A 26,046-nucleotide genomic window follows, 5' to 3' on the forward strand; every position below is an offset into this window, starting at 1 on the left:
GATGCATAGATTTTTAGTTGCCCATAGGTCACAAGGAATGTAGTTAAATAACAACGTTAATTCTTTTCATTTTACAACGTTTTGTCATATTAAAAACGAAAGATTGAAGACGATGAAGTGTAGAAAAGATTAGATAAACAATCACCATCAAGAGTGAAGAGAAGGATTGTAGTTGAAGGATTAGATAGACATTTTACTATTTAATTAAATATATTTTTCAAATTAATATAATTATTTTATCAATTTTATTTTCTAAGTAACTGTTTCTTTAATTTTAACTATTTATAAATTTGGCTAATAGTTTAAAACTATTTATACAAAAAGCATGATGTCTCAGTGGACCACATTCATAAGAGTCACTTAAAATGTCTGGTGTCTAGTGGGCGAATAGTCAAAACAGTGTCAGTGCACAATTAAATGTCATTAAATGTATGGTGTAAAGTGTTCATATATTCAAGACAGTATAATTGTACAATTAAATGTGATGAATGTATGGTGTCAATGTAATGGTGTCATTAAATGTCTACACAGCTGACCTGTTTCTCGTTGAACTACGATTTTATTTCTAGCACACGTGTTTTTTAAATCACCATATACATTTCTGCACTTTTGTTCATTCTATTTCAACCAACCATCATCGTCTCCCAAACTCACACTCACACTCACACAAGTCCAAACATGTCTACTGCAACACTTCACGTGCTGGCATACCCCTTTCCAGCATCCGGTCACGTGATCCCCCTCCTGGACTTCGCCAAGGTCCTTCTCTCTCGCGGTGTTAAAGTCACCATTCTCGTCACCCCAAAAACCCATCCCTTGGTCGCAACCAACCCTTCTCCTCTTCTCCAAACCCTACTCCTTCCCGAACCCCAGTTGTCAAATCCCAACTTGAAAGATCTGGCCGACCTTATGAACTCAATGCGTCACCACCACCACCCCTTAATAGTGGACTGGGCTAAGACCCAGTCCACTCCCCCTTCAGCCATTATCTCCGATTACTTCCTCGGCTGGACTCACCTCCTCGGAGATGACCTCGGCGTGCCGCACATCGTTTTCTCCCCCTGCAGCGCCATCAGTCTTGCCGTCATCAATTCCCTATGGCGCGACGCCCCGCAAAATCACAACCCCCAAGACCCAAATTCCGTCGTTTCTTTTCCCAACCTTCCCAACTCCCCGGTTTATCCTTGGTGGCAGATCACGCACCTGTACACTGACAACGAAAGAGGAGGACTCGAATGGGAGCTTCACCGAGAGAACACACTCTTCAATATCGACTCCTGGGGCTTCGTTTTCAACACCTTCACCGAGGCGGAACAAGTTTATATAGACAACATGAAGAAAGAACTCGGACACAAAAGAGTCTGGGCGGTGGGCCCGGTTATACCGATTCAAAACGGTTCGGCGGAACCGGTTGAGCATGGAGGCAACAGCACCGTTTCGCAACGCGAACTCCTTGAATGGTTGGACTCACGCGAGGAATGTTCGGTTATCTATGTGTGTTTCGGGAGCCTTGCGGTTCTCACGAGTTCGCAGATGGAGGTGTTGGCACAGGCTTTGGAACTCAGTGGGGTAAACTTTGTTTTGTCGGTTAGGGTTTCAGACCCTCAAGGGCGGGTACAGGGTAAGGCGGCATGTGGGTTCATGGATCGGGAGGGAGTGAAGGGGAGGGGTTTTTTTATAGAGGGGTGGGCACCGCAGATGATTATACTGAATCACCGCGCGGTGGGTGCGTTTCTGAATCACTCTGGATGGAACTCGATGGTGGAAGCACTGCTTACGGGGGTGGTGATGGTGACGTGGCCGACGGGTGGCGATCAGTACCCAAACGCGAGACTCTTTGTGGATGAATTGGGTGTGGCGATTCGTGGTGCTGAAGGTGAGAAGCTTCCAGAGGCTAGGGAGTTGGCGAAGAGTATTCAGAAGGCTTTGGGGAAAACGAAGGAGAGAGAGAGGGCTGAAGAGTTGAGGGACGCGGCGCTGCGGGCAGTTAGGAGTGGTGGTAGCTCGCAGAGGGAGTTGGATGATTTGTTGAAGCTTCTCAACGAAGTTCACCTTGGGAAAAACGCCGCTTAAAACTTGCTTTTTCTATTAATTAAGTATTTATTCAGATTATCCGCAGCATTTTATTTTAATAAATAAAGTAATTAGCTTATAATTTGTTGAGTCACTCGTGCATTTGATGGTATTCAAATATTAAAGTATAATTGTCGTGCCTTTAAGGACGAAATTAAAAAAAAGTGAAGTTATACCAGTAGGATGATGTTGGTTCGTATGCCTTAGGTAGACTTCAAACTGATTATTTATTTCACCGAAGTCATCGCAGGTACCATCAAATGATTTTCTTTTTCTTTTATCATAGGTGACGTGCATTTTAGTTGATTTTTTTTTCTCACATAGCAAAGATCCCATTTAAAAGGATCGTGACAACGTAGTTTTAACAATAATTTAATAACGTATATGTGTCAAAAAACTATTGGATCATCTAAAATAACTTTTTTTTTTAAAGTTAGCATGTAAGGTTAATGAATTTGGCTTCCGAAAGTCTCTTCTCATTTTCAGTTTTCATTTTCCCTCTATTGTACATTTTAGTTTTCATTTTTGTGTGTGTGTTTTCTCTCCTTTCACTCTTTCTCTCTGATGAAGCAAGCTTCATATTTTCTGGTGAGACAATTTGGTGAGATTCCGGTGAAGCAATGGAAAGCTCCGATGAAAATGTATTTTCTTTCCCTTTTTCATTTTCTGTTTTCCATTTTCCATTTCCCTTTTTTTCCTTTCCCCTTACTCCATTTTCATTTGCTTTGGATGTATCCATTTCCATTTTGAGTTCAGCCGTTATTGTTTTATTTTTCATGCAGTTGAATGTGCGTCATTTATTCAAAACCAAATTTGGTGGAAGTACCCCTTATGAAGCAACAAACATCAACACTATCTTTGAAGGCAAGGAAAGCATTCCCATGAATTAAAGCAATATGTCCACGCGGATGAAGGAAGGTGGACGCAGACGTTTAAAGAGTCGTGCGCTAAGAACTTTGTACAAAGGAACTGGTCTGAAACAATAGTATTGTTTATATTCAATGTTTATTAAGAATAGAAGAAGATTTATGAACATTTTGTAGATGTAAATTGATTGTAAGTAATATTGACAATTATAATAAATATGGAGAAATTGATTTGACTTGATGATTCTGATAATTTGTGCAAATAACTATTGAAGTAATTGATGAGTGATTTTAATCATCAATTATGTTGTTTATTGCATAGAGAAGATCATAGTACATTGCACTTAAAAGGAAAGAGCCCATATGAGTGTTTGGACGAACATAGGTGAAGTACCTTACCATTGTTGTGTCCTTAAGGGTACCTTTTTAAAATTTTCTTAATGGATGAAACTTGTTGGTCATGCTTCTTGTTGCCCACTTCATTGTGGATGAAAAACCTCATTTTGGTGTTTTTAGCAGGTAGGAGAAGTCCTACAACATTTTTAGCCAACACATGTCGTGGTAATCGATTATGCTGTCCCAAAAGCAACATTTTCTAAGCTTCCCAAACGAGTTTACTTACAAGTTATTGTTTCATGTTTTTTATTTTATTTCTCTATTGTGTTCTAATGCACGTGACACCATCAATGATGTGCAACATGAGGCATCCATGCAAAAAATAACCCATAAGGACACAAAAATGACCTTGGGGAGTCAAGTTCTCCTAACTGGGGAGTACAGTTGAAGTTTCTGTACAAATGGCTCTTTTGCCTCTCATAATCGATTACAAGGGTCTTGTAATTGATTACTAGAGGCCAGAGGGCCATTTGTACAAAAACTTCAATTGTACTCCTAAGCTAGATGAACATTACTCCCCATGGTGGTTATTGCTTTGTTTTTGTTGAATTTTTTCATTTTTTGAGATGGGTGAGTGAGTTCAATGTTATTGGGTGTGCTTCCTACCTACACCAATAGTGAGGTTAGGCCATTGATTTCTTCAAAAAAAAAATGTCCATTTAGGTAGTTTTCTTCAACTCAGGTGAGGTGCATGACCATTGTTGTGACACCCTTTCTCGGAGTCTTATAGGAAAATTTTTCATTTTATTAATTAAGAAATATGTCATCCAATGTTGTTACAATGCACAAATTTTAAAAGGCATTTTCAACAAATAATAGATATGTCAACAAGAGGGAAAGATATACGTATAAGATAGCATGTTGTCAACTTTGACATTTACTGACTATTTTAATCATAACTTTTTTCACAGACCTCCAAATGATGTGATTATTTTTTATTAGAAAATAGACTAAAAAATATTTCCAATTACTACTAATTTGTAATTTTTGGACATCTGAGTAGGTACAGTTAATTCCTTAAAGTTAACGTTTTATATATTCCTGCCACCTCTGACCTTTGTTGGTTGTTTTGCTCATAACTTTCTCTACCGAACTCCAAATGAGTTTATTCTTGTTTTGTTGGAATGTAGACTCAAAGATCTTTTAAATTATTACTAACTCATAAATTTTAGACAAATTTAGTAGATGCAGTTAATTTCCCAAAAACAACGTTTTTCTAAGCATCCTAAATGAGTTTACTTTCAAGTTATTGTCTCATGTTTCTTATATTATTCTAATTTATTTTATTTCTTTATAAAATGTCCATAATTCAAGGTAAAATAGTAGTATAATTAAGGTGTGATGTGATTCTACTAGCATAAGCCAAACACTTATATGGACTTCACCTACCTTGGTTTAAACACCTATATGAACTATTTTATCCATAATTGAGTGGGGTAATTGTCCTTTGATGCACTTGACACCATCAATGATCAGCAACATGAGACATCCATGCAAAAAATCACCCATAAGGACACAAAAATAACCCTGGGGAGTCAAGTTCTCCCAACTAGGGAGTACAGTTGAAGTTTCTGTACAAATGGCTCTCTGGCCTCTGGTAATCGATTATAGGGGTCTTGTAATCGATTACTAGAGGCCAAAGGGCCATTTGTACAGAAACTTCAATTGTACTCCCAAGCTAGATGAACACTACTCCCCATGGTGGTTATTGCTCTAGTTTGTGACTTTTTCATTTCTTGTGAATGGGTGACTGAGTTCCATGTGAATGGGTGTGTTCCCTGCACCAATGAACACATTAGGCCATTGAATATATGGCAAAAATGTGATGGATCTCATCTAGCTTACAGGAAAGCACATAAATGACCTTTTTTTCAACAATTCAATGGTCTAATGTGTTCATTGGTGCAAAAAACACCGCCTATGACCATGAAACTAACTCATCCATATGAAAATTGGAATAAAAGACCCAATTGAATGATGAGGGAACTCCCTCTTCCAAGGAAAAAACATGACAAAATCATTCAATTGAATTGGATCTTTTTTTTAGGCACCAACACTCAAGCCTATCAAGGTCGCTTAAAGAATCAATTTTTGTACCAAACACTCATAACCAAATAAAGGTTTCAATATATATGGTCGAACAAAACTGGGAGAAAACGTATGGTATTAGATCAAAATTGAAATTTTATTCATATAATATATTATAAGTACATATTACCCAACATTTATAATCATAATCTTTTGTATACAAGAAACATGTACAAGGCTCATACAATGTAAAAATCTAGGTAACTAATCAAGGTACAATTGAAAACCTTTAAAATCCTAAGTGTTGCAGCACTTGTTGTCTTTGCACGTTATCATTGTCTAGAATCCAGTCCATACATATTTTTGTCTAAATACTTGCAACTGCTCCTGAAATCAACACAAGCCACTTTAAGAAATTAACACAATACCAAAATCATCAAGTATTTTAACAAAGTTACTGATACTTACATTGTTGTTGATGAAATCCTGCCTGACGTACCTTCTTCAGTGTTCTCTTTTAGTATTTTTACATTTTATTGTATACGTGTATTACCTTGCAAGGAGCATTGGTTACTATAAATACCCAGCTTCTCTCTTTGTAATGAACTTTTGAGATTAATGAGAATTGAGTTTTTTGAAACCAGAAACAATTCTCCCTTGAGAGTCAAGGCTAGAGATTCCAAGGACTTCCTCTAGCCACCTTCCAGCACACTACCTTCATTTCTCATTTTCCATTAGTTTTTCATTGTGCTTCAAATTGTTTTCCTCCACGATGTCACTTCTCCACCAATCCATTTCCTCTGCGTGGCACGCCTCGGCAACTACGTTTCTTCCTTGCAGCACGCGTCATCACTCCTCGCCACATCGTCATTTGTGATTCGCGCTCTCACTTCATCACATCAACATCTTCTCTCGCTGAGAGCATTTCTCACTCGCAGAATCTCCATTTTCATTCTCGCCTTCGACGTCCGTGGGAGCGTTCGTCTTTCTCGAGAGCCTTTCATCATCATGGTAAGCCTTCTTCACTCATAGAATCATCTCCATTTCCTCTATCCTCCATTATCCACTGAAACATTCATAGATCTAAACCCTCCATTAGGGTTTCTTCTCCTTTTCACCATTTTCCTTCGATTCCACCGATTAAAACCTTGTTTTCACCATTTGAAACCTTTTCCACCAATTACACTTTGATTTACACCGATCTATCGATTCAAAATAGGTTTCCTTCTTCTTCTAGGATTTCTATCAATTTTAATCCTTTGTTCCTTGTTCTTCTTCGAGTTTTTTTCATTTCCACTGCATCTTTCTCTCTGGAGCAAGCTTCGAGGATTCGCATCACGCCTACAGTTTTCTTCTTCGAGCACTCTTCCATCAGTTGGTATCAGAGCAAGGCCGAGCACGCTTCAAAGATAAGTTTCTCATTGTTGTTTGATTTTGTATTTACTCTTTCGCGTCTCTCTTCTGAGTTTCCTTCAATTTCTGAGTTAAGTTTGATTCACATCTCTGTCTTGATTATGTTTTGTTCATTTGATTCTGAGTCGTGTTTATTTTTTTTGTTCATTTTCGCGTTGTTTCGATTAGTATCGCGTTTTCTGTTTTCCTTGTTTTCTTAGTTTTATCTTTTTGATCTGATTCAATTTGTGTTCATGTAATGTGCAAGTTATTGATTTTGTCTTCTCTGTTTGAGATTCAAATCTCAATGTTTAGGATTCTATAATTGTGTGTGCTTGTTCTGTGCCTTTGAGTATTATATTGAGTATTATTTCATTTTATTTCGGTGCAAGTCTTGGTTTGAGTCTTTTAATTTCTAAATCCATTTCTGTCATGTCTTAGTCATGTTATTTGTTTATTTTGTCATTTAATTTCCAGTTTGAGCCTTGAATTCATGATTCTTGATTCTGAAGTGAGTCTTGTTGTTTGCTTCACAACTGCACACCATATGAGTCATGAAAAGTATGACTAAGAGCTCGGGTGAAAGTTTATTTGGCAGCAGTATAGATCTGAATTGGCCATTGCATTAAGCTTAAATCAGTTTTCAATTTTTGTGTTAATTGCAAATGAAGTCTGGTTTTCAGTTGAATTTGCTTGTGTTTTTTGATTGATTTGAGTTGCCTGCACTGAGTAAGTTCTGTTCACCATATATAAGCTATGACATTTGGATAAATGAGCTTGGTGGCAGATTTCAGTGGTAGAGATAATGAATCTCAAGTTCTTGAATCTAGTTAATGATAGCTTTGTTTGGTTTCTACCTAATCAGTAACAAGTGCATACCAAGTGAGCAATGAAAGGCTCAGCCTAGCTCGGTTGCACATTGATTAATCAATAGATTTGTGATTTGGCCAACTACATCGAACTGGTTTTTCTTTGAAGTTTGTGTTAATGTTTTGAGTGTGTGTTTGTTCTGCTTGGTATTAGTTCATTGCTAAGCTTCTAGTTCAATCATATTCAAGAGTCATTTGTGTTTGTTGTTTTGTTATTCAAGTTCAATTTCTACAGTTTTGGTTAAGAGTGAAATTTGATGCTAGAGTCAAAAGTTATCAATGAAACCAATTTTGTGTGTTTCTTTTTATTAAGTTGAACCATTAATTTGATGCAAGTAAAGTGTTAATTTGTAAACTGCATTGATCTTAGTCTATTGTGGATTGTAGAAAGAGTTGTAAGTCAATAACATTTAAAGCAATTAAGGATTAATCCTACTGTTACAAGTTATAAAAAAAAGAGCTGAAGGACTTAGTACAATTCACAATAGCTGCCTCTAATTCAGAACATAAAATATGAAAACTAAAACAAGTTTCTATGAGGCACGATGTCAAACAATTTGGTATGTCAATTTATAAATCAAATCTGATTAGTATTGGTTCAACTTAAGTCCTTTTTCTTGCTTTACTAATTTGTTCTAGTTCTATTCCTTAGGATCTATTTGTTGTGATTTCCTTTATTAAATTGTCTTGTTTCTTGCTTGTCTTGATTGCTAACTCTGGTTTTGTCCATCACATGTGAACTCTGATATGCTGTTCCTAATTGAGCTTTTAATGATTTTTATAATCTGATCTAGAGTTTGTCTTGAGTTTGTCTGCTTTGCTGTCTTCTGGTGCTTATATTATTTATGGTTGTCCTGTTCTATCCTCACGTTGCCTTAGCTTAGCCATTTCTTTATTGAGAAGCTGTTACACTTTGGTTTCTGGAATTTGAAAGAAGGTTTGTGTGTTGGGTAGCATATTAGGTGGTGGTGGTCTGAAAGACTCTCAAGCCTTGAACTGCCAAGGAGAACTACCCTTCCAAACCTTTCATTTGTGTGATTTAAATTTCTAAAGAGAAGCCTTGAGTGTTGTGAGTTTTGTGAGGCTGACTTAGCCCAATTCCTTCCCACATTTGTATGAGAGAATCAATGTTACTTAACTGTGTTGCTGACTATTTACTTGTGCATGAAAGTGAGATTGATTAAGCTAGAATTCAACCCATTGGACCAAGAGAGAAAGTTTTCTTGCATTGAATCTGATTATTGCATTTTGTTGCATTCATTTTAGATTATAAGTTGTTTACTGAAATCATTGGTATATTAATTGTTTTGAATATGAATGTTGATTCTGATTTGATAAGACCTATGGGAACTTGGTAAATGCATCAGGAATTGCAAATGCTGCTCTGAATTAGTTTTGAGCTTCTTCATTTCTGCATCAACACTATTTTAACTGCCAATTTCTACATTGCATCACGTTAATCTTTCTCCATTGATATGATTAGCTTGGGGTGGTTGTTTAATTAGTTGGTCTAAGGATTGAATTCCATATATTTGAATCTGGTTAATGTCCATTCCTATTTGTATTTGTTGGATTTGGGTTTGATTTTGTGTGCATAAATGAACCAGTGCAGGGTGTACAATAGAAGTTGAGATTAGTTTAGAATGAGCATGAGTATAGCTTGAGCAAACAATAGTCGCCATCTGAACTGAAGGGAGTTTCTTTTATCTCAAATTGCTTCTTATATGCTTAAATTGTTTTGTATGGCCTGCAATCGTTAGGATTAGAATTGTTTGATCTGTTGATTTAGTTGGAATTGTTTGTGCAGTATAAGTTGAGACCATTAATTAAGAGCAACAAGGATCTTTTGTTGCACCAACTACACCAATCCGAGAGAAAGGGAGGAATATTTTATCCTGTGTAATTTCCTCTTGCTATCTGTGTGTAGATAAGGTGCATTGATTCCAATTGTGATTTGTGATTGTAGGATTATACTGGCCTGGAGATTCAAAAGCATTGATTCCAGAAGCAACAAAGTTGAACCAAGACTAAGCTGTCAAGAAGCCAGATTGGGCACGTGATTTTCTTGCAGGATGAACAGGACCGTAGCATAGGATTGTTTACTTTTGTAATTGTTTTCTTCAATTTGTTTGTAATAGGCTTGTGTTAGCCTACTGTTAGCTTTAGCTTGTTTTGTAAAAGGCCTTTTAAAAAGTCCAAGTGCTTTGGAAGAGTCCTTGGTGCTCTTTCAACTCTTGGCAACTTTCTTGATTGCTTGAATTTTTGAATTGTGTGCACAGTTAGGGGTGAATAGGCTAAAAGAGATTAAACTCTAAGACTTGCCACATTAGAGTCCGAGGAGTATAGTCTTTTAGTGTTTAATTGTTTGTGTTTGTTTTTGAGTGGTGTCCTTTGATTTTAAAGGTGATTTTAGTTTAAGGGGTAATTAGTTAGTAGCCCAAGACATTTCTGGCAAGGCAAGACTTGGTACTTAAGAAGCTCTTTAGCTCACCTCTCTTACCTGGGACTTGTCTAAGTGGAAGCTTTTAACCCTTTAGATTAAGAAAACTTATAAAAACAAAGATGTCTTGTTATAGGTCGTCTAGGTCATCTTGGATAGAAAATTGTGATGAAATGTTTAATCAAGCTAGGAATCTTCCATTCTTTGGTAAAGACATAGGTGCATTAACATACCTAGCTTGGGAAAAAGAAATTGATAAAATAAATCCTTGGTTTTATAGAGAGAGTGAATTTATGTTCTTAGCATTCTCTTTAAGTTAGAAGAGCATGCAAGTGAGTGGTGGGATGAAAGACAATATCATGTTAGGAAAGGTAGAAAGTCCTCCATTCGTGATTGATATGAATTAAAAGCTTGCATGAGAAGAAAGTTTGTGCCTTCAAGCATTAAAAGGAACCTAAAATTAATTAGAGATTGCATTGAAGATGGTAAATTATTTCTTGAGAGTTTAAATGATCATGGTTTTCTTCGTAGAGAACTAGAATTTGGGGCAAGACTTAAAGAGATCGAGGATAAGAAAAGAGAAAGAGAGATTGAGAGAAAAGAAGAGGAAGAAAGGAGAGAAGAAGAGAAGAGAGAAAGAGAAAAAAGAGAGAGAGAAGAAAAAAAAGAAAAGAGAAGAGGAAGAGAGAAGAAAAGAAGAAGAGAGAAGAGAAGAGGAAGAAAGAAAAAAAGAGATAAAAGAAGAGGATAAGAAAAGAGAAGAAAAGAAGAGAGAAGAGGATAAGAAAAGAGAAGCAAAGAAGAGAGAAGAGCAAGAAAAGGAGAAATTGCTATAGGCAAATCCTATTCTTTCAAAAATTATGAAACCTAAAAGGAAGGCTTCCAATTCTTTACTTTTTTTCCAATAATTGTTTATTCTTCAACTATTAAATTCTCTTTTAAACAAATTGTCATTCCATATTTTATGCATACTTTTTCAAATGGCAATTCAAATCTTGAGTTATTGTTATCTTTAAGAAAACAAATAACTCAAGACAAAAATGAATTTGGACTTCTAAAAATTCAAAAGACTACAAAACAAAATATTAGAAGTCTTTATTTCCTTGTTTTTATAGAAAATTTCTTTCTTGGATTGATATTAATTAAAGATAAATTTGATGCCTATTGTAGATTTGTTTTTGATCTAGGAGGAAGAAAAATGGATACAAAAGAATAAGGCCAGTCCAAGATGGCCATGCTCCCAAGATGTGTGAAGTTTCTTCATAAGGCTATTGTCAGATTTGAGGATAAATCTTTTTTTAAAAGGGAGGATATGATGGAATCCTACTTGACGAACCTTCTTCAGTGTTCTCTTTTAGTACTTTTACATTTTATTGTATACGTGTATTAGCTTGCAAGGAACATGGGTTACTATAAATACATAGCTCCTCTCTTTGTAATGAACTTTTGAGATTAATGAGAATTGAGTTTTCTGAAACCAGAAACAATTCTCCCTTGAGAGTCAAGGCTAGAGAGTCCAAGGACTTCCTCTAGCCACCTTCTAGCATACTACCTCCATTTCTCATTTTCCATTAACTTTTCATTGTGCTTCCAATTGCTTTCCTCCACGACGTCACTTCTCCACCAATCCATTTCCTCTGCGTGGCATGCCTCAACAGCTACGTTTCTTCCTTGTGGCACATGCCATCACTCCTCGCCACATCGTCATTTGTGATTCGCGCTCTCACTTCATCACATCGACATTTTCTCTCGCTGAGAGCGTTTCTCACTCGCAGAATCTCCATTTTCATTCTCACCTTCGACATCTGCGGGAGCGTTCGTCTTCCTCGAGAGCCTTTCATCATCACGATAAGCCTTCTTCACTCACAGAATCATCTCCATTTCCTCTATCCTCCATTTTCCACCGAAACATTCATAGATATAAACCCTCCGTTAGGGTTTCTTCTCCTTTTCACCATTTTCCTTCGATTCCACCGATTAAAACCTTGTTTTCACCATTAGGAACCTTTTCCACCGATTACACTTTGATTTACATCGATCAATCGGTTCAAAATAGGCTTCCTTCTTCTTCTCGGGTTTCTATCAATTTTAATCCTCTGTTCCTTGTTCTTGTTCAAGTTTTTTTCATTTCCGCTGCATCTTTCTCACTAGAGGAAGCTTCGAGGATTCGCATCACGCCTACAGTTGTCTTCTCCGAGCACTCTTCCATAAGCTGTAATCAGGCATACTTTTCTCATTATATTTGAGAACATCATCCCACAATTCAATTATTCAACAAAATACCAAAAAATAACTCAGGTTTTGTGCCTGGAAAATGCTAAAAAACTAAAATAAGTTTAACACACCAACTAGTTAATCACATTAACAAATTATATTTGAAACATCTATTATCAAACATCAACAAATCATATGTTTGATGAGCATAATACCTAATGTTCTCAATCACCAAGGCTCCCAATAAATTAGTTATTACAAAAGTCTATAAAAAAGGCAAAAATTCCAAATATGTAAATATAGAAAAATAATTAAAAAGATAATATAATTTTCTAAAAGCATAAACAACTAAGAGATACAAAGATTTCTAACATATTTGATAATTTCAATACCCCAAGAAACCAATAGACAACAACTTACCCCAAGAAAAGGCCATGTTGAGATAAACTTTACCCCAACTAATATCTATAAACAAAACAAAACAATAAAATAATATGACCAAATAAATAATAATAACCACAATGAAAATAATAATTTAAATTCTATTTTATTCTCAAATCTTTCTTAACTGCCAAAGAAGACACTATAAATTTTCAATTAGTTATATGAAATTAACTTTCAACTACACAAATCTCATAATGAATTATTCATCAATCGTTTCATTTACTTTTCAAACAAACTCAGTTACTACATTTCCCTCAAACTCCAATATCCACAAAATAAAAATAACCATGCAAAAAAAAAAAAACCCTTTTCTCACCAAACAAAGTTCAAACCTTAGAGAAAGGAGATACCTTTACTCGTTGATGGAGAGCGCGAGAGAGGCAAAGAGGTGGAATGCTACAAAGCTGATGGAGCAACGTTAGGGGAGGTTACCTTCGAGCTTGCAATGGATGGATGAGAAAGCAAGGACAAATCGCGAGAGAGAAAGGGAAAATAACGCGACACAAACAATAAGAGAAAGAGGAAGAGAGGGGAAAATGCCGACAGAGAAAAGCGAGAATGGTAATGGGACCAAGTTCGTCAACGATGGGGAAAGGAAAAGCGAGACAGATAGATGAGGGAGATAGAGTGAGAGCTTTGGTGGAGAGAGAGTAAGAGCTTTCGCGAGAGGAAGAAGATACAAAGCATAGGGATCTTCTCAAATAAAACCGTGAAACCCTTTTTTCTTCCGAAAACGTCCACCATGTAACATTATTGCTTTTAGAAAAACATTTAAAATGGACCAATCTCGTTCCGCCACCTCATGTTGTCAAAAGGTTAGCAAAATATAGTTATTAAAAAAACGTTTTCCCATTTAAAATAACCACTATGCATTAAATTTACACAAGTAACAAAATTAATACTTAGATTAGAATTAGTTTTTTCAAAAATTAAATTTTGAATTTATTGTGTATTATTTTTGAGAAAAACTTAAGTTGGAATTTCGTTTCTGGAAACTAAATTCTTATATTTTAATTTTTTTTTATAAACATAGGGTAGAATTCAATTTTTAGAAAATCAAATGACTTTTATTTTCTAAGCATTTTTACAAAAGTATATTGGAATTTGGTTTCCAGTAAACCGAATTCTGACTTATATTTTGAACCTTATCATGCCTTCAAAAAGGGAATAATGGCCATGCACCTTACCTTAGTTGGAGTAAACCACTTAAATGAACATTTTTTTTTTGAAGAAATCAATGGCCATAATTGGTGCAAGAAACACACCAAATAGCAATGGACTAACTCACCCATATCAAAAAATGGAATTTTTTTACAAAAACAGAGCAAAAGCCATCATGGAGAGTGTTGTTGTTCCAGTTGGAGAGTCACGTTAAACTTTCTATACAAAGGGCCCTTAAGCCCTTAGTAATCAATTACAAGGTTCATGTAATCGATTATAGGGTTCGTGTAATCGATTACCAGGGGCTTAAGATCCATTTATACAGAAAGTTCAATTATACTTCCCAACTGGAACAATAACACTCCCCATGATGGTTTTTTGTCTATTTTGGGTCAATTTTTCTATTTTTGATATAGGTGAGTGAGCTCAATGTGAATGAGTGGTGTTTAAGTGCAATGATAGTCTTATTAACCACTTTTTCATTTTTTTCATTTTTCCATATGTTTAATCGATTACATGAACTCTAGCTTTAATTTTTTTTTCTAACTTAGCACAAATCACATTTTATTTTATTGAACCAAAAACCATCCTCACTCCACTCTACTTTCTCCACTCCACTATGCTTTGTCTTTTCTTTCTCTCTCACAAATGAAAACTGGTTCTCTCTCCACACTCTCTATGTTGGGGTTCAAGCTTTGTCCTTTCTCTCGTTCAAGGTTGAAGGTCTCTCCTTTCTCTTGTTGAAGCTCTCGTCTTTCTCTGTTCAATTTCATGTGGGAACAACATCAATTTTGAGTGCATGAACAACATCTTATTCCATTTCAATGTGGAGGAAAAAGGCTATATGAGTAATAGAAGTAAGATAGGTGAAGTCCAAAAAATGAAAAAATGGATAATAGGACCATCATTGCACTTAAACACCACTCATTCACATTGAACTCACTCACCCATCTCAAAAAATGGAAAAATTTACCTAAAACAGACCAAAAATTATCATGGTGATTGATGTTGTTCCAACTGGGGAGTGACGTTGAACTTTCTGTACAAATGGCCCTCAGGCCCCTGGTAATCGATTACAGAGTTCATGTAATCAATTACCAGGGGCCTAATGGCCATTTGTACAGAAAGTTCAACGTCACAATCCATTTTTTGACTCAAGACACAATAATTAACTTTAATAGAGGACGAAGTAGTTGACGTTAGTGAATGAAACATTTTCTTTAATTATATCATAATTGTATTGTATAATAAAGTTTGAAACACGGTTGACATTATGACTACATCGAATATTAAAACTAGAAATTAACTAATCATTCCCCATAATGGGATGTGACCCTCTAATGCTAGGATTGTGAGGATAATGATTTCTTGTGTGGCCTAGGGTTTGACAGTATGAGCAATTTCGTGGGTGTGCTCATTTCCTGATGGCCATTTCAGTCCTGATTCTGGATGATTTTGGTCGACCCTTTGCATTCCTTTTTGTGGCTGGATGAGGCCAAAATTTTGTGCCTTGGTATGATGGCTAATATTCTTCATATCGTATCTCCCCAAACATATTCTTATACACTTTCATGATGACTGTGTAGGATCAGGAACAATGTCGCTATTATCGTAGATGCATGCATAGATGGAAGATGTCATTTTAAGTGGTGGTAGAAGATTATTTCCTGGAAAATGCACATTAAAAAAACAATTATCATTATCCATGTTTCATAAATCAAAATTTTTACTTCATTAACCGGTTTCAAAAACCATTAGTATTTATTTTGTTAATTTTTATAATATTTTACATTAATAAATAATATGTTTTAGCAATTAAATATATTACATTAATAATAATAATACAATTAATAATAATAACAACAATAACAATAATAAAAAAATAAATAAATAAAATTAATGTATATATCTGATTTAGAAGTTAACATATTTTATAAAATTTGTTTGAATAATTTAAAATTTAAAATATATTTAATTAATTATTAGTTTTAGTATAATTGAAATTTAAAAAAAGAAGTTTGAAACCAAATTAACTATGAAGAAGATGAATAATTACGAAGAACAACACAATGAAAAATAAATTTAGATGTTTGAATGTGTGTATTGTAAATGATTGAAATGTGTATGTTTTATAGGTAAAAGGTGCACAATAGCTTAGTTGATGATGTTACTTGCAATAATACATTCATTTATTGATGTGTAGTCTAACATCAGATAAGTGAAACAACGATAAATAACATGCAATACTTCATTACATTTTTGAAAAATAAGGTAGGTCATCCTCAATCAAAATTTGGTGAGAAATTGAAGTTATTAGACAAATCGTAATAAAGTTCATTAGGGATTGTGTTTGGTTGAATTGGTGTAATAAATGTCATTATCTCAACATGAACCTACACAACTTTTTGTGTTGGCATAAAAAATATTACCTCTAAGTCGTCATTTGTAGAAATCATACATGAATTATAATGTGCAGTGTCACCACATATGTAGACTGGTTATCTAATTCAACTTGATATTGGTTTAGCGCTGACATGTTGAAGTGGTTGAGGATTGTTTTCTTCACTTCGACAATATTCATCGTATCAACAATGGTGACCCAAGCAGTTTAGGAACTAATGTATGTTTCGAAATAATTTTCTTCTGTGAAGATCTTGCCATTGAAGTACACTAACACAAGTAATGGTGTAGATGTCATGGTTGTTTACAATGGTCTTTTAGTGACTTGATTGGATTGATCAAATAAGGTAGAAGTTCCTTCATTTATAGGCTGAGATATTGGTTATGCACATTGTGTATCACTTTAATGTAAGGGTTAACAATAAACAAGTAGAGATGAATGAATGCATTTATTGTTTTCGCACATGTTGAAGGTCTGACAAGTCACGCTCAATGTTTTGTCCATATTTGCACCACTTTGTATGAAACAATTGACATTTGTTGTTTTCATGTGCAAAAGTTAATTATTTTCATGCATAATACGTATGGTTGGATGTCATTTTTTTACAGAAGAGGATTTTTGTGAATTTAATAGTGTCTACCAAATTTGATTTAGTTGTACTCATTCACTTTTGTCATGTGAAATATATGACTATTTCCATGCACACGAAAAGTATTGCCCATTCTTTTTTCTTTCAACATGTTTTCAATTCAACTTTATTATAAATATTATTAAATTATTCATTTCATAGTATTACATCCAAAACTGCATCTTACTAAGCTACTCCAAACAGTCCTCTCATACTCCAAACAGTTCTCTCATGATCACTTCTTACTCATTAAAGGATTCATTCTAACACTTGAAAATTTAATTAGTATATTTCCTAGCTTAAACATCTTGCGGTTGTACCACAAAAATTAAACAACATTATGCACCATATTATATACAATCCAGCAGCTTGGTTAAACCATTTAACACCAAGATAAAACTCTGAACCACCTTTGTTCATCCTACCATCAAAGGATAAGTTTACCCATGACCTCCTTCACTTTTCTATGCCTTAAAAAAAATCCTGCACCTCATTCTAATGTTCATTCCCAAACTACACCACACATAGAATCCATAATCACTCTAAATTATTGTATATAGCACCTATACAACCATATTAAAATATGATTTCATGTATGCCCCATAGCTTTGTCTCTTTGCATGGTTGTCTATTATTTTTCTAGCAATCCAACGTAACACCTCAACTTAAGTGGTCAAACCACACTATTCATTCATGTCCCTACCTTCTTTGTTTTATGCCTATCTACATATTCTTCCATGCTAATCACCATAACATCTCAATATATATACATACCAAACTTTCCCGCATCACTAGCTTTCTCACATAAAATTTTTCTTTTAATAACTATCAATTCCACATCAAGACTTATTATCATATATCAACAAAATTCGTTGGCTAATGAAAAAGAACCAATTGCATTCACAAACCAATCCAAGAAAGTCCTCCATGGTCCTATACCATTTTTCCAAATTAGTTGGCAACATACAATCTCCAAAACTTCACTATACATAAAACCTATTAATGTGTCAATTTTCAATGAAATGACCAAGGACTTGGTCAAATAAAAAAAACAGCCACCAAATACCCATAAATAAAATCCTGCACGTTAATTTTTCCTCTCAAAGTTTCACCATGTTAAACTACTTCATTCAACCATTTCATCTTCACTAAGTTTTGTTTGTCCACAAAAATATACTACTATACCAAGCTCATTTCTATGTATTGAACTACTAAAAAATTACTGCACCATTACAAGAAGTAACTCTACACTTAATTCTCCACTAAAAAAAGCATACCCATTTTTTCTAAGTTAATTCTCGTTCTTCTCTTCCTTCCTTTCCTTCCTTTCCTTCCCTTCCTATTCCTCTTTGCTTTCTTAAATAACACTAACAAACCAATCATGGCAGCTACTAAACGTTAGATTACAAGATTGGTAGGAGAAGTTTTCCAAACGGATCCCCTTTTACCCAAAACATGATGCATGTCTTCCAGAATTTGATTTCTTCGTGTTTTGGATTGTTTTTATGGTAGTCTTCTCTTGTTTTCTTTCCAAGAATAAAAACGTATGCAGCCCAACCACGGGTCCCACCAAGAAGAAAGAGAAGATAACAACAACTTGGTTTTCATCTAAGAATATAATTTACAACCCATTGAATTCACGTACATACTGTTATTGTCTCCTTTTCATGCTTTTTTGTTAATCTTATATACACTTGCATGAAAATCACCGAACTACATTACACAAATAAATCAAACGCTCCAAATAAGAAAATAATGCACCATGACTGATGCAAAACCTAAGGAGCTTATTAAACTACAACGAGTTTTTAAGAATTAACTGTATCTACTCATATGTCAAGAAAATATATATTTATATTCAAATAAAACTATTTGAGTCTAGTTTTCAACAAAAAAAAATTATTTCATTTAAAGTTTTGTAAAAAAAATTATAAGTAAAACAATCAACAAACGCTAAAACTATCAAAATGTTGTCTTAAACGTGTTTTTGGCCTTAACGTAACTTGATATGCGTTGGACTTGCTTGGTTTTACCGTTTTAGCGAAAAACAACACAGTTTCAGTGAAAAATAGCATACATATAGAAGGATAACTCCCCTTACCTAGATTTTCCATACTCACTTTCCTTAGTCAAAAAATTGCCCTTCTACTACACTCCAAGCTCTCACAAATCTTCAACACTATCACTATTTTATCTCACAGCACACTCACGTTTGTGCCTCTTTTTCTCGTTGACTAAGGTTTCTAACCTATTATAAATAGGAGGCACATCCAACCCTAATTTTAGAGTGTCTAGGTTTATCCTCAAGTTTCTGTAAAAGCCCATAAAATCAAAATAAAATATATTTTAATTTTGATTGATTCTTCATTGAAATGTTTTTTTAAAATTTTTTTTTCCTAATCTGCCTATTTAGCACATAAAATTCTGCTCACAAAATGTAGGAATATCCTCTTTAATTTTCATGTTAAAATGCACGCTTATATTCATCCAAGTCTAAGTAACTTTTATTTATTGTGTTTAGATACAATGAATACATTTCCATCCCTTTCACTGAAACGCAAAATCCAAAGAAACAATATACTTTTGCTTTATTTAAGGTTCAGACACACCATCCCAAGGTTCCAAGCAAACACACTAAACCAAATAGACTATCACAATTATTTTGTCAAACACATGCACAATGCAAAACCTAGGGAAAATAAATTATTTTAAGGGTGGTTTGGATGAGAATTATATATATTAAAAATAAAAATAACATATATAACATAAGTGAAGTGTCATACAGATAGTTATAACTCATTATTTGGGTTAGTGGTGATATAAAATTTGTTTTAATTATTTTATTGAATAATATGGTATATGTGTGTATATTTATATAGTTTATTGTACATGATTATAGTAACAAGATTGTGATAGTCTATGTGGTTTGATGTATTTGCTAAACATTAGTCCTTGGTTATGTATATTATGGTGAGCATGAGTGGTTGGATGTTCATATAGTGTTTGGTTGATGCATATAATTGTTGTTTTGGTGATGAACGTGAATTCTTTTATGTGTTGTTGGGGATTATTTTGTGACCACATCTGTTGGTTTTTGGGTAGGAATATAATCCTGTAATTTTGTAGTGCTTAATTCAATCAAAGGAGTAGCAAGACCAAGTATGTAATTCATCTTTTAATTTAGAAATTCTGAATTTTCTATGCAATAAAATAGTTGTGTTAATTGGTATAATTAAGGGATTAAAGTTTTTGCTGTGCCATAATTAAGGGATTAAAGTGTTTGCTGTTTTCTTGTCCAGAATAGATGTTTTCAAGCTGGTTTTGATACAAAATTTTGAGTTTAGTAAAAGGCATGGTTGATGATTCAGTGCAGTAATTTAGTAGGGGCTGTACATGTTGTTTTGGTGTAGAAATAGAGTGTTCTAGGGGTGGCATATTGATGTTTAAGTGCAGTGGATATTGGTGGTTTTGTATCATGTGTTGATAAGAAAAATTGGGTTTAATAGGGAAGAAAAATTGTATCATGTATTATTTCATTGTTCAAATTCTGGAAAATTAATTGGAAATTGGTGCAAGGTTGGAGGAAAAAAACGTGTGGAATTAATTTATTAGTTAGTGCAATGTTTTTTTCTTTTGCTTGAAAATGGATTTATTAAAGCTAACGTACGAATGTTTGTATTATGGTTGTTAAAAGGTTTCAGTTATTGGAAAATCTAAAAAAACAAAATTTGATGCATGATCTTGGAAGTTAGTGTTTAAATATGATTGGTTTAGTGTAGTGAATTTTTCTTTTTGGAAAATGGATTAGTTAGGTGCAGGGAAATTTTTCTAGATAAAAATAGATATTGTGCAGCACTCTTGTTTGGACCATTTGAGTTTTATGTTGGTTGGTTCGGTTATTGGCATGAGAAAATGGGTAGGTAAGTTTAATTGGGCATAAAATAGAGAAGAAAGACGGTGTTTACGTGAATCATAGCAAAGTGAAATTGGTGCGTGGTAACGTCACAGTGAAGTTATATTATTGGTTAAAGAAAAAAATTAGTATTTATAAGAACTGAATGTGCAGGTTGGAAAGTTCTGTTTTGGATATATATTGATGTGTTTATTGGGATTAGCATGGAAGGCAGTATGGTTGATTAGCATGGAAAGTTCTGTTTTGTAAGTTTTGTTTGAAATGATGTTAATTTTTTTTTGAAATGTTAAATCTAATTCTAAAGATTATAATTTGTGTTTAATTTAATCTTTTTTGTAAATACCGTTTAAATCGTTAACGATCACCTATTTAGTTGTGCAATACCTAAATGAGATGATATTTAACTGTTCACGTGAACACCTTAAGTCACAGTGAAGTGGATTATGAAAGATATGTCATTTATTTAGTGAAACCCAATTTTTGATGAGGGTGAATTCTGAAATTAGGGTTTTTATACTTTTCTTCTGTGAAAGTCATAGTGTCGTTGGAGGTTAAACAATCTTATTCCCAATCTTGGTGGTTGATGAGCCATGTCTACTTCTCAATCTTCTTCTTCTTGTTGTTGCAATAGCTTAGGCCACCGAAATTGTCATTTCTCACATGGTGGTGGTTCAGTGGGAGTAGGGATAATCCTCATTTGCAACAATCTACAGGTTAGGCCTTAAAGCCACAATCTGCAACAAACTAGACCCCAAGAAGCACCACTTCCTAAAGCTTCCAAAATCATAAGGAAAGAACCCCATTTTCCCCACCAATTTCTCCGTATTACCAAATTCACTCTTTGTCGCACCATCTCCACTATTCACAAAAATCTCAACCAAGGGGGTTATCCACAACAAAGCTACAAATATAACTAACACATGATTTGCATAAAGGATCACATGAGTAAAGCCCCAAAAACCCAAAAAAAAAATGCTCAATTGCTTGTCGGACCTTCTGGACGTGGATCTCTCAAACGTAGCCTTAATGAGCAGTGTCCCCCACATGTAAAGACTCAAAATTGATATAAGAATGGAAACGAAAACCCCGAAGAACCCATTATTCGGGGTGATTGGACTTGTTCCTCTTCTTGAGTTTGGCGGCGGTTTTGGAGAAAAGGGGCTGGTAGCCATCGATGTCGGGCAATGGATGGTGACTCTGAGGCCATTGGATTGGGATTGGGAATCAGGGTGTATGTAGGTCTAGAGAGCGTGAAGGAGAAGGAGGGGAATTTTGAAGAAGGCGAAGGTGAAAGAGGCTGGGTTCCCAAATTCTAAAACATGGAAGATGATGAAGCGGCTAGGATGAAGATGACAAGAGGCAACAACGTCAGATCAAATAGCTTACATCATTTATTTATTGCTGACTTTGACACTATGTTGTTAACGATTTAAACGACGTTTGTAAAAAGGACTAAATTAAACACAAATTACAATTTTTAAAACTACATTGAACATTTGAAAAAAAAATTAGAACTATTTCAAATAAAACTGATAAAAATTGAACCATAAGTGCTATTAAACCATTTTTAAAATGGATGTGATTAGAAGAAGAAATTAATAACAAAAGGGAAAAGAACTGAGTCTACGATGATGCAGAAATTTTGATGATGCAGACATGGGAAAGGTAACAAAGGGATGAAATTTCATCTCTTCTTTCTCATTCTCATCACTGTGTATTATTAGTATATTATACTATTATATATTACACTATTATATATTATTATATTATTATATTATTAAAACTTTAACTATGTTGCATTATACCTTTATTTAAAAGGTGAACATAAATGGTGAAAAAATTTAAATATTAGAATAATGTCATAATAACCAAAATTGAATTAATTTAACATGGCAAAATTGAGAAATATGGAATAGGAGTGAAACAGTTTCTATAACTTGGGCAATATAATGTCCGTACTAGAATTGATCATGTAAGATTATGGTGTTCTTAAATATAAGTTGAAATGATTTGCTGGTCAGGCCATGTTGACTAAAATATAGGGAATATATTTTTTATTAAGCAGAATTGTTGGGAGTCTATGCTCTGACGTGCTAATTATGTATACTAAATTCCTTACTTAATTATCTTGATAAGCTTAACCATAATCATTAATTTGATCAATTAAAGAGATAAGGTTGATTCATGATAATCAAAATGAAATAATATGTTGACCGAAAATCCAACAAATAAAGCATACACGTAAAAATTAGCACTCACACATGATCATGTTTAGCTCCGTATTTATCTAAAATAGAATAACAATTGTTTCAATAAAGTTTTCTGAATATAGATTTCAGGTTAGAGGATTTAAAATATATTTTAAAATTTAATAGACCAAAACTGTTTCGTATAAACTTTGATGGAAAGTTTTTATTTTTTTAAAATTTTATTTCCCATTTCACTTCAACCTAATATATATATATATATATATATATATATATATATATATATGAGAAATTAGAAAATAATATTTTAAAATTAAGAGATTTTAAAACAGTAAAACTTGATTATTTTAATATTAAAATATTTAAATATAATAATAAAAGGTTTATAAGGAGTTTTATTACTTTAAAATATATTATCTATAAAAATCATTTTCTAAAAATTTTGTCTTTTTTCTAAGTTTTTTTATCCTCGATTCATTTATTTGAAAATTTGAGACTGTTCAACTTATCCTCGCAAAGAGTTTTTCAAATTCAAGAGATCAATTTCTCAACTTAAGTAAGTTGGTTTTTTTACTCCTTTCTTTGGCCAATCTGTTTTTCTCTTTATATGTAAGTCTCATTCACTTGCACATTATTTTGCAAAATATAGTGAGAGCTCGTTTTAGCATTGTTTAGCAATGTATAGCAAGAGCGCATTTAGCAAGACTTTTTTATGACATATTGACACGTTTAGTGAAATATAGTTTGTTAGTGCATTTGCTGAGATATCAACGTGTTTACTAAAGTTTTCCTTTAGACATTCAAATTTTATAAATCTTTTTCACATAATGCTTGTCTTTTAACGATATTATTTTTCACTATGCTTTGTCAAATGCTCATTTCGTGTATTTTTGTTCGTTGAACCTCAAAACATATAAGGATGCTAGATGATCCAACCTTGTCTTAGCAATCTTCCTCTCCTCTTATAGCACTTAATTAATTGTGTGACAATAATGGTTTGTATTATATGTCTTCTCAGGAGTAAAGTCCTCTAGCTTAAGGTATATTCTTTCATTTTATGCATATGTTCTTTATACGATGTTGTAACGCTTGTTTCATTTGACAATTTTTACGCCTCTTGCATAGCGAGATTCATTTAGACACTTTTATAGCCATCACTTTGTGAGTATATATGTATCTTTAAGCACTATGTCATGACAAGTCTATGTATATTTTTTCAATTGATCGGACGTTATTTTTCAAGGATATGTCATGTTAGTTTAACTTATCTCTTTCGCTTTTTCATATTTATATGCCTTGTGTAGCCTAAGATAAATCGTTTGGTTTTCACTTTGATTTAGCTTTACGCTTAAATGATTATATGTTATCCATTATCTAATATTCAAGCACTTTTCCTTATGACTATTAGAGAATGAAATTTTTTTCTTTGCGAGATATATCTATGTTTCTTCTATTTTCTTAAATATTTAATTATCCATCATTGTTTCATTTAATGATGTTTGTTAAACTTCAAAACTAGAGATGCTTTTAACGATCTAGTCTCTCTCTAGACGATTGTCTCAACACTTTAATTGGGTAATGACTCTACTTGAGTCAAGGACATGAAATTTTATGAAAAAAGAATGTCTATGAAGTGAGAATTAACTCAAGAGGTGTCAAATTAACCAATTGAAGCTCAAAAGGGGAACTCTGGTTTCTGTATAACATCGGGTGACATTGATACTGCTAGGCATCACTTGTCAAGTGGCTCTTTGGTTTGGATTTTCATTGGGCACCACTTCCTGTCGTTGGGCACCATTTTCAGGATTTAAATCTCGGTGGTGGTTTTGTTGAGCACGCCCTAGGCTGACTGGGCAAGAAAGTATAAGGCGTCATTTTGGGTGGCACTGAGCGATAGCCTTCTAGAGGAACCTTTGGACTAGTGGTTTTAGGCGGAATTCTGAGACGCTAGGCGGGATCAGATGACTTTTCTTTTCTTGTGTGGAATTTTATCTGATGTGACATCATGATTATTGGAATGTATTAAATGTTTTGGATAATATGAGCTTTTTGGAATACAAATGAGGTATGAAATGGTGAATGATATAGGGAATTCCAAGGCGAAAATCCTTTTGATATGTGTTTCTTTAGGTATGCATTGAAGTAAGGATTCAGAAATGGAAGTTATCCTCACACTACTAATCATTCAAACTCAAGTAGAGGAGAATGGATTTGGAGTTGAAATTAGCAGGAGATCTTAATCTAATGGACATTGAGTTCTAAGGACATGTATAGGATTAACCTTGTGGGTGGAGGTTATCCATCACAAGTGCTAAAACTTCTAAGTAGTTTACATTTTATCCGAATTATTGAGTTTAGAAGAGTCTTTGACTATATAGTTTCTATCTATATGATTGTTTGGATTACATTGTATTGTGATACAACTTGTTTCATTAATATATGATGTCTCTTTTGGAAATTAGCTTATCCTATTGTGTTTGTAGGCTCTGTTATGTATTGTTTTTTTCTTTTTGCAATGATCATTTTATTGGTGTAAGCTAATGAAGATGCAGGTTTAAAGATACTTCTTGTGAATGAAGAGTTAGTTGTTTGAGTAGTGAAGTGATATTTGGTCATGCTAGATATAGTTTTGGCATAAAACTATAGTATAGAAGTTTGGGATGTATATCTTATATCATTATAGTCTTATCTTTTGGATGATTTTGGATGATTGTATTAATATAAATTATACCCTAAATAAGTTGTTTTCTAAATATTTATAATAAAATATTTTATTTTATTAGTACTACGTTATTAAAATAGAATCTTACATTGTTCGAACATTTCCAGTATTAACTCTTAAAGAATACACCTTACCAATAAATTTTAATATATTTTGATTTTGTAAATAAATTGACTTTTGCTTTTATTTCTAATTTATTTTGTTGTTTTTATTCTTCAACTGAAAACCAAAGGCTTCATTTAGAAAGAATGAAAGACAAAATAAAATCACTAAATTTATTATGACTAGAAAC

At 33.7% G+C, this 26,046-nt stretch overlaps 1 protein-coding gene across 1 annotated transcript; it reads left to right on the forward strand.

The window, feature by feature from the left end:
• The first annotated feature begins 538 nt into the window (after positions 1-538).
• On the forward strand, positions 539-2,167 carry LOC108339648 (flavonol 3-O-glucosyltransferase UGT89B1). The gene has a single exon (XM_017576826.2). The coding sequence runs from the start codon at positions 679-681 to the stop codon at positions 2,071-2,073; it is 1,395 nt and encodes a 464-aa protein (XP_017432315.1). The 5' UTR covers positions 539-678; the 3' UTR covers positions 2,074-2,167.
• Positions 2,168-26,046: the final 23,879 nt, after the last annotated feature.

This window comes from Vigna angularis, chromosome 5 (genome assembly GCF_016808095.1).
Source record: "Vigna angularis cultivar LongXiaoDou No.4 chromosome 5, ASM1680809v1, whole genome shotgun sequence".
NCBI lineage: Eukaryota > Viridiplantae > Streptophyta > Magnoliopsida > Fabales > Fabaceae > Vigna > Vigna angularis.

Coding starts and splice junctions, on each gene's coding strand:
- LOC108339648 (XM_017576826.2), top strand. CDS start 679: ATGTCTACTGCAACACTTCACGTGCTGGCATACCCCTTTCCAGCATCC.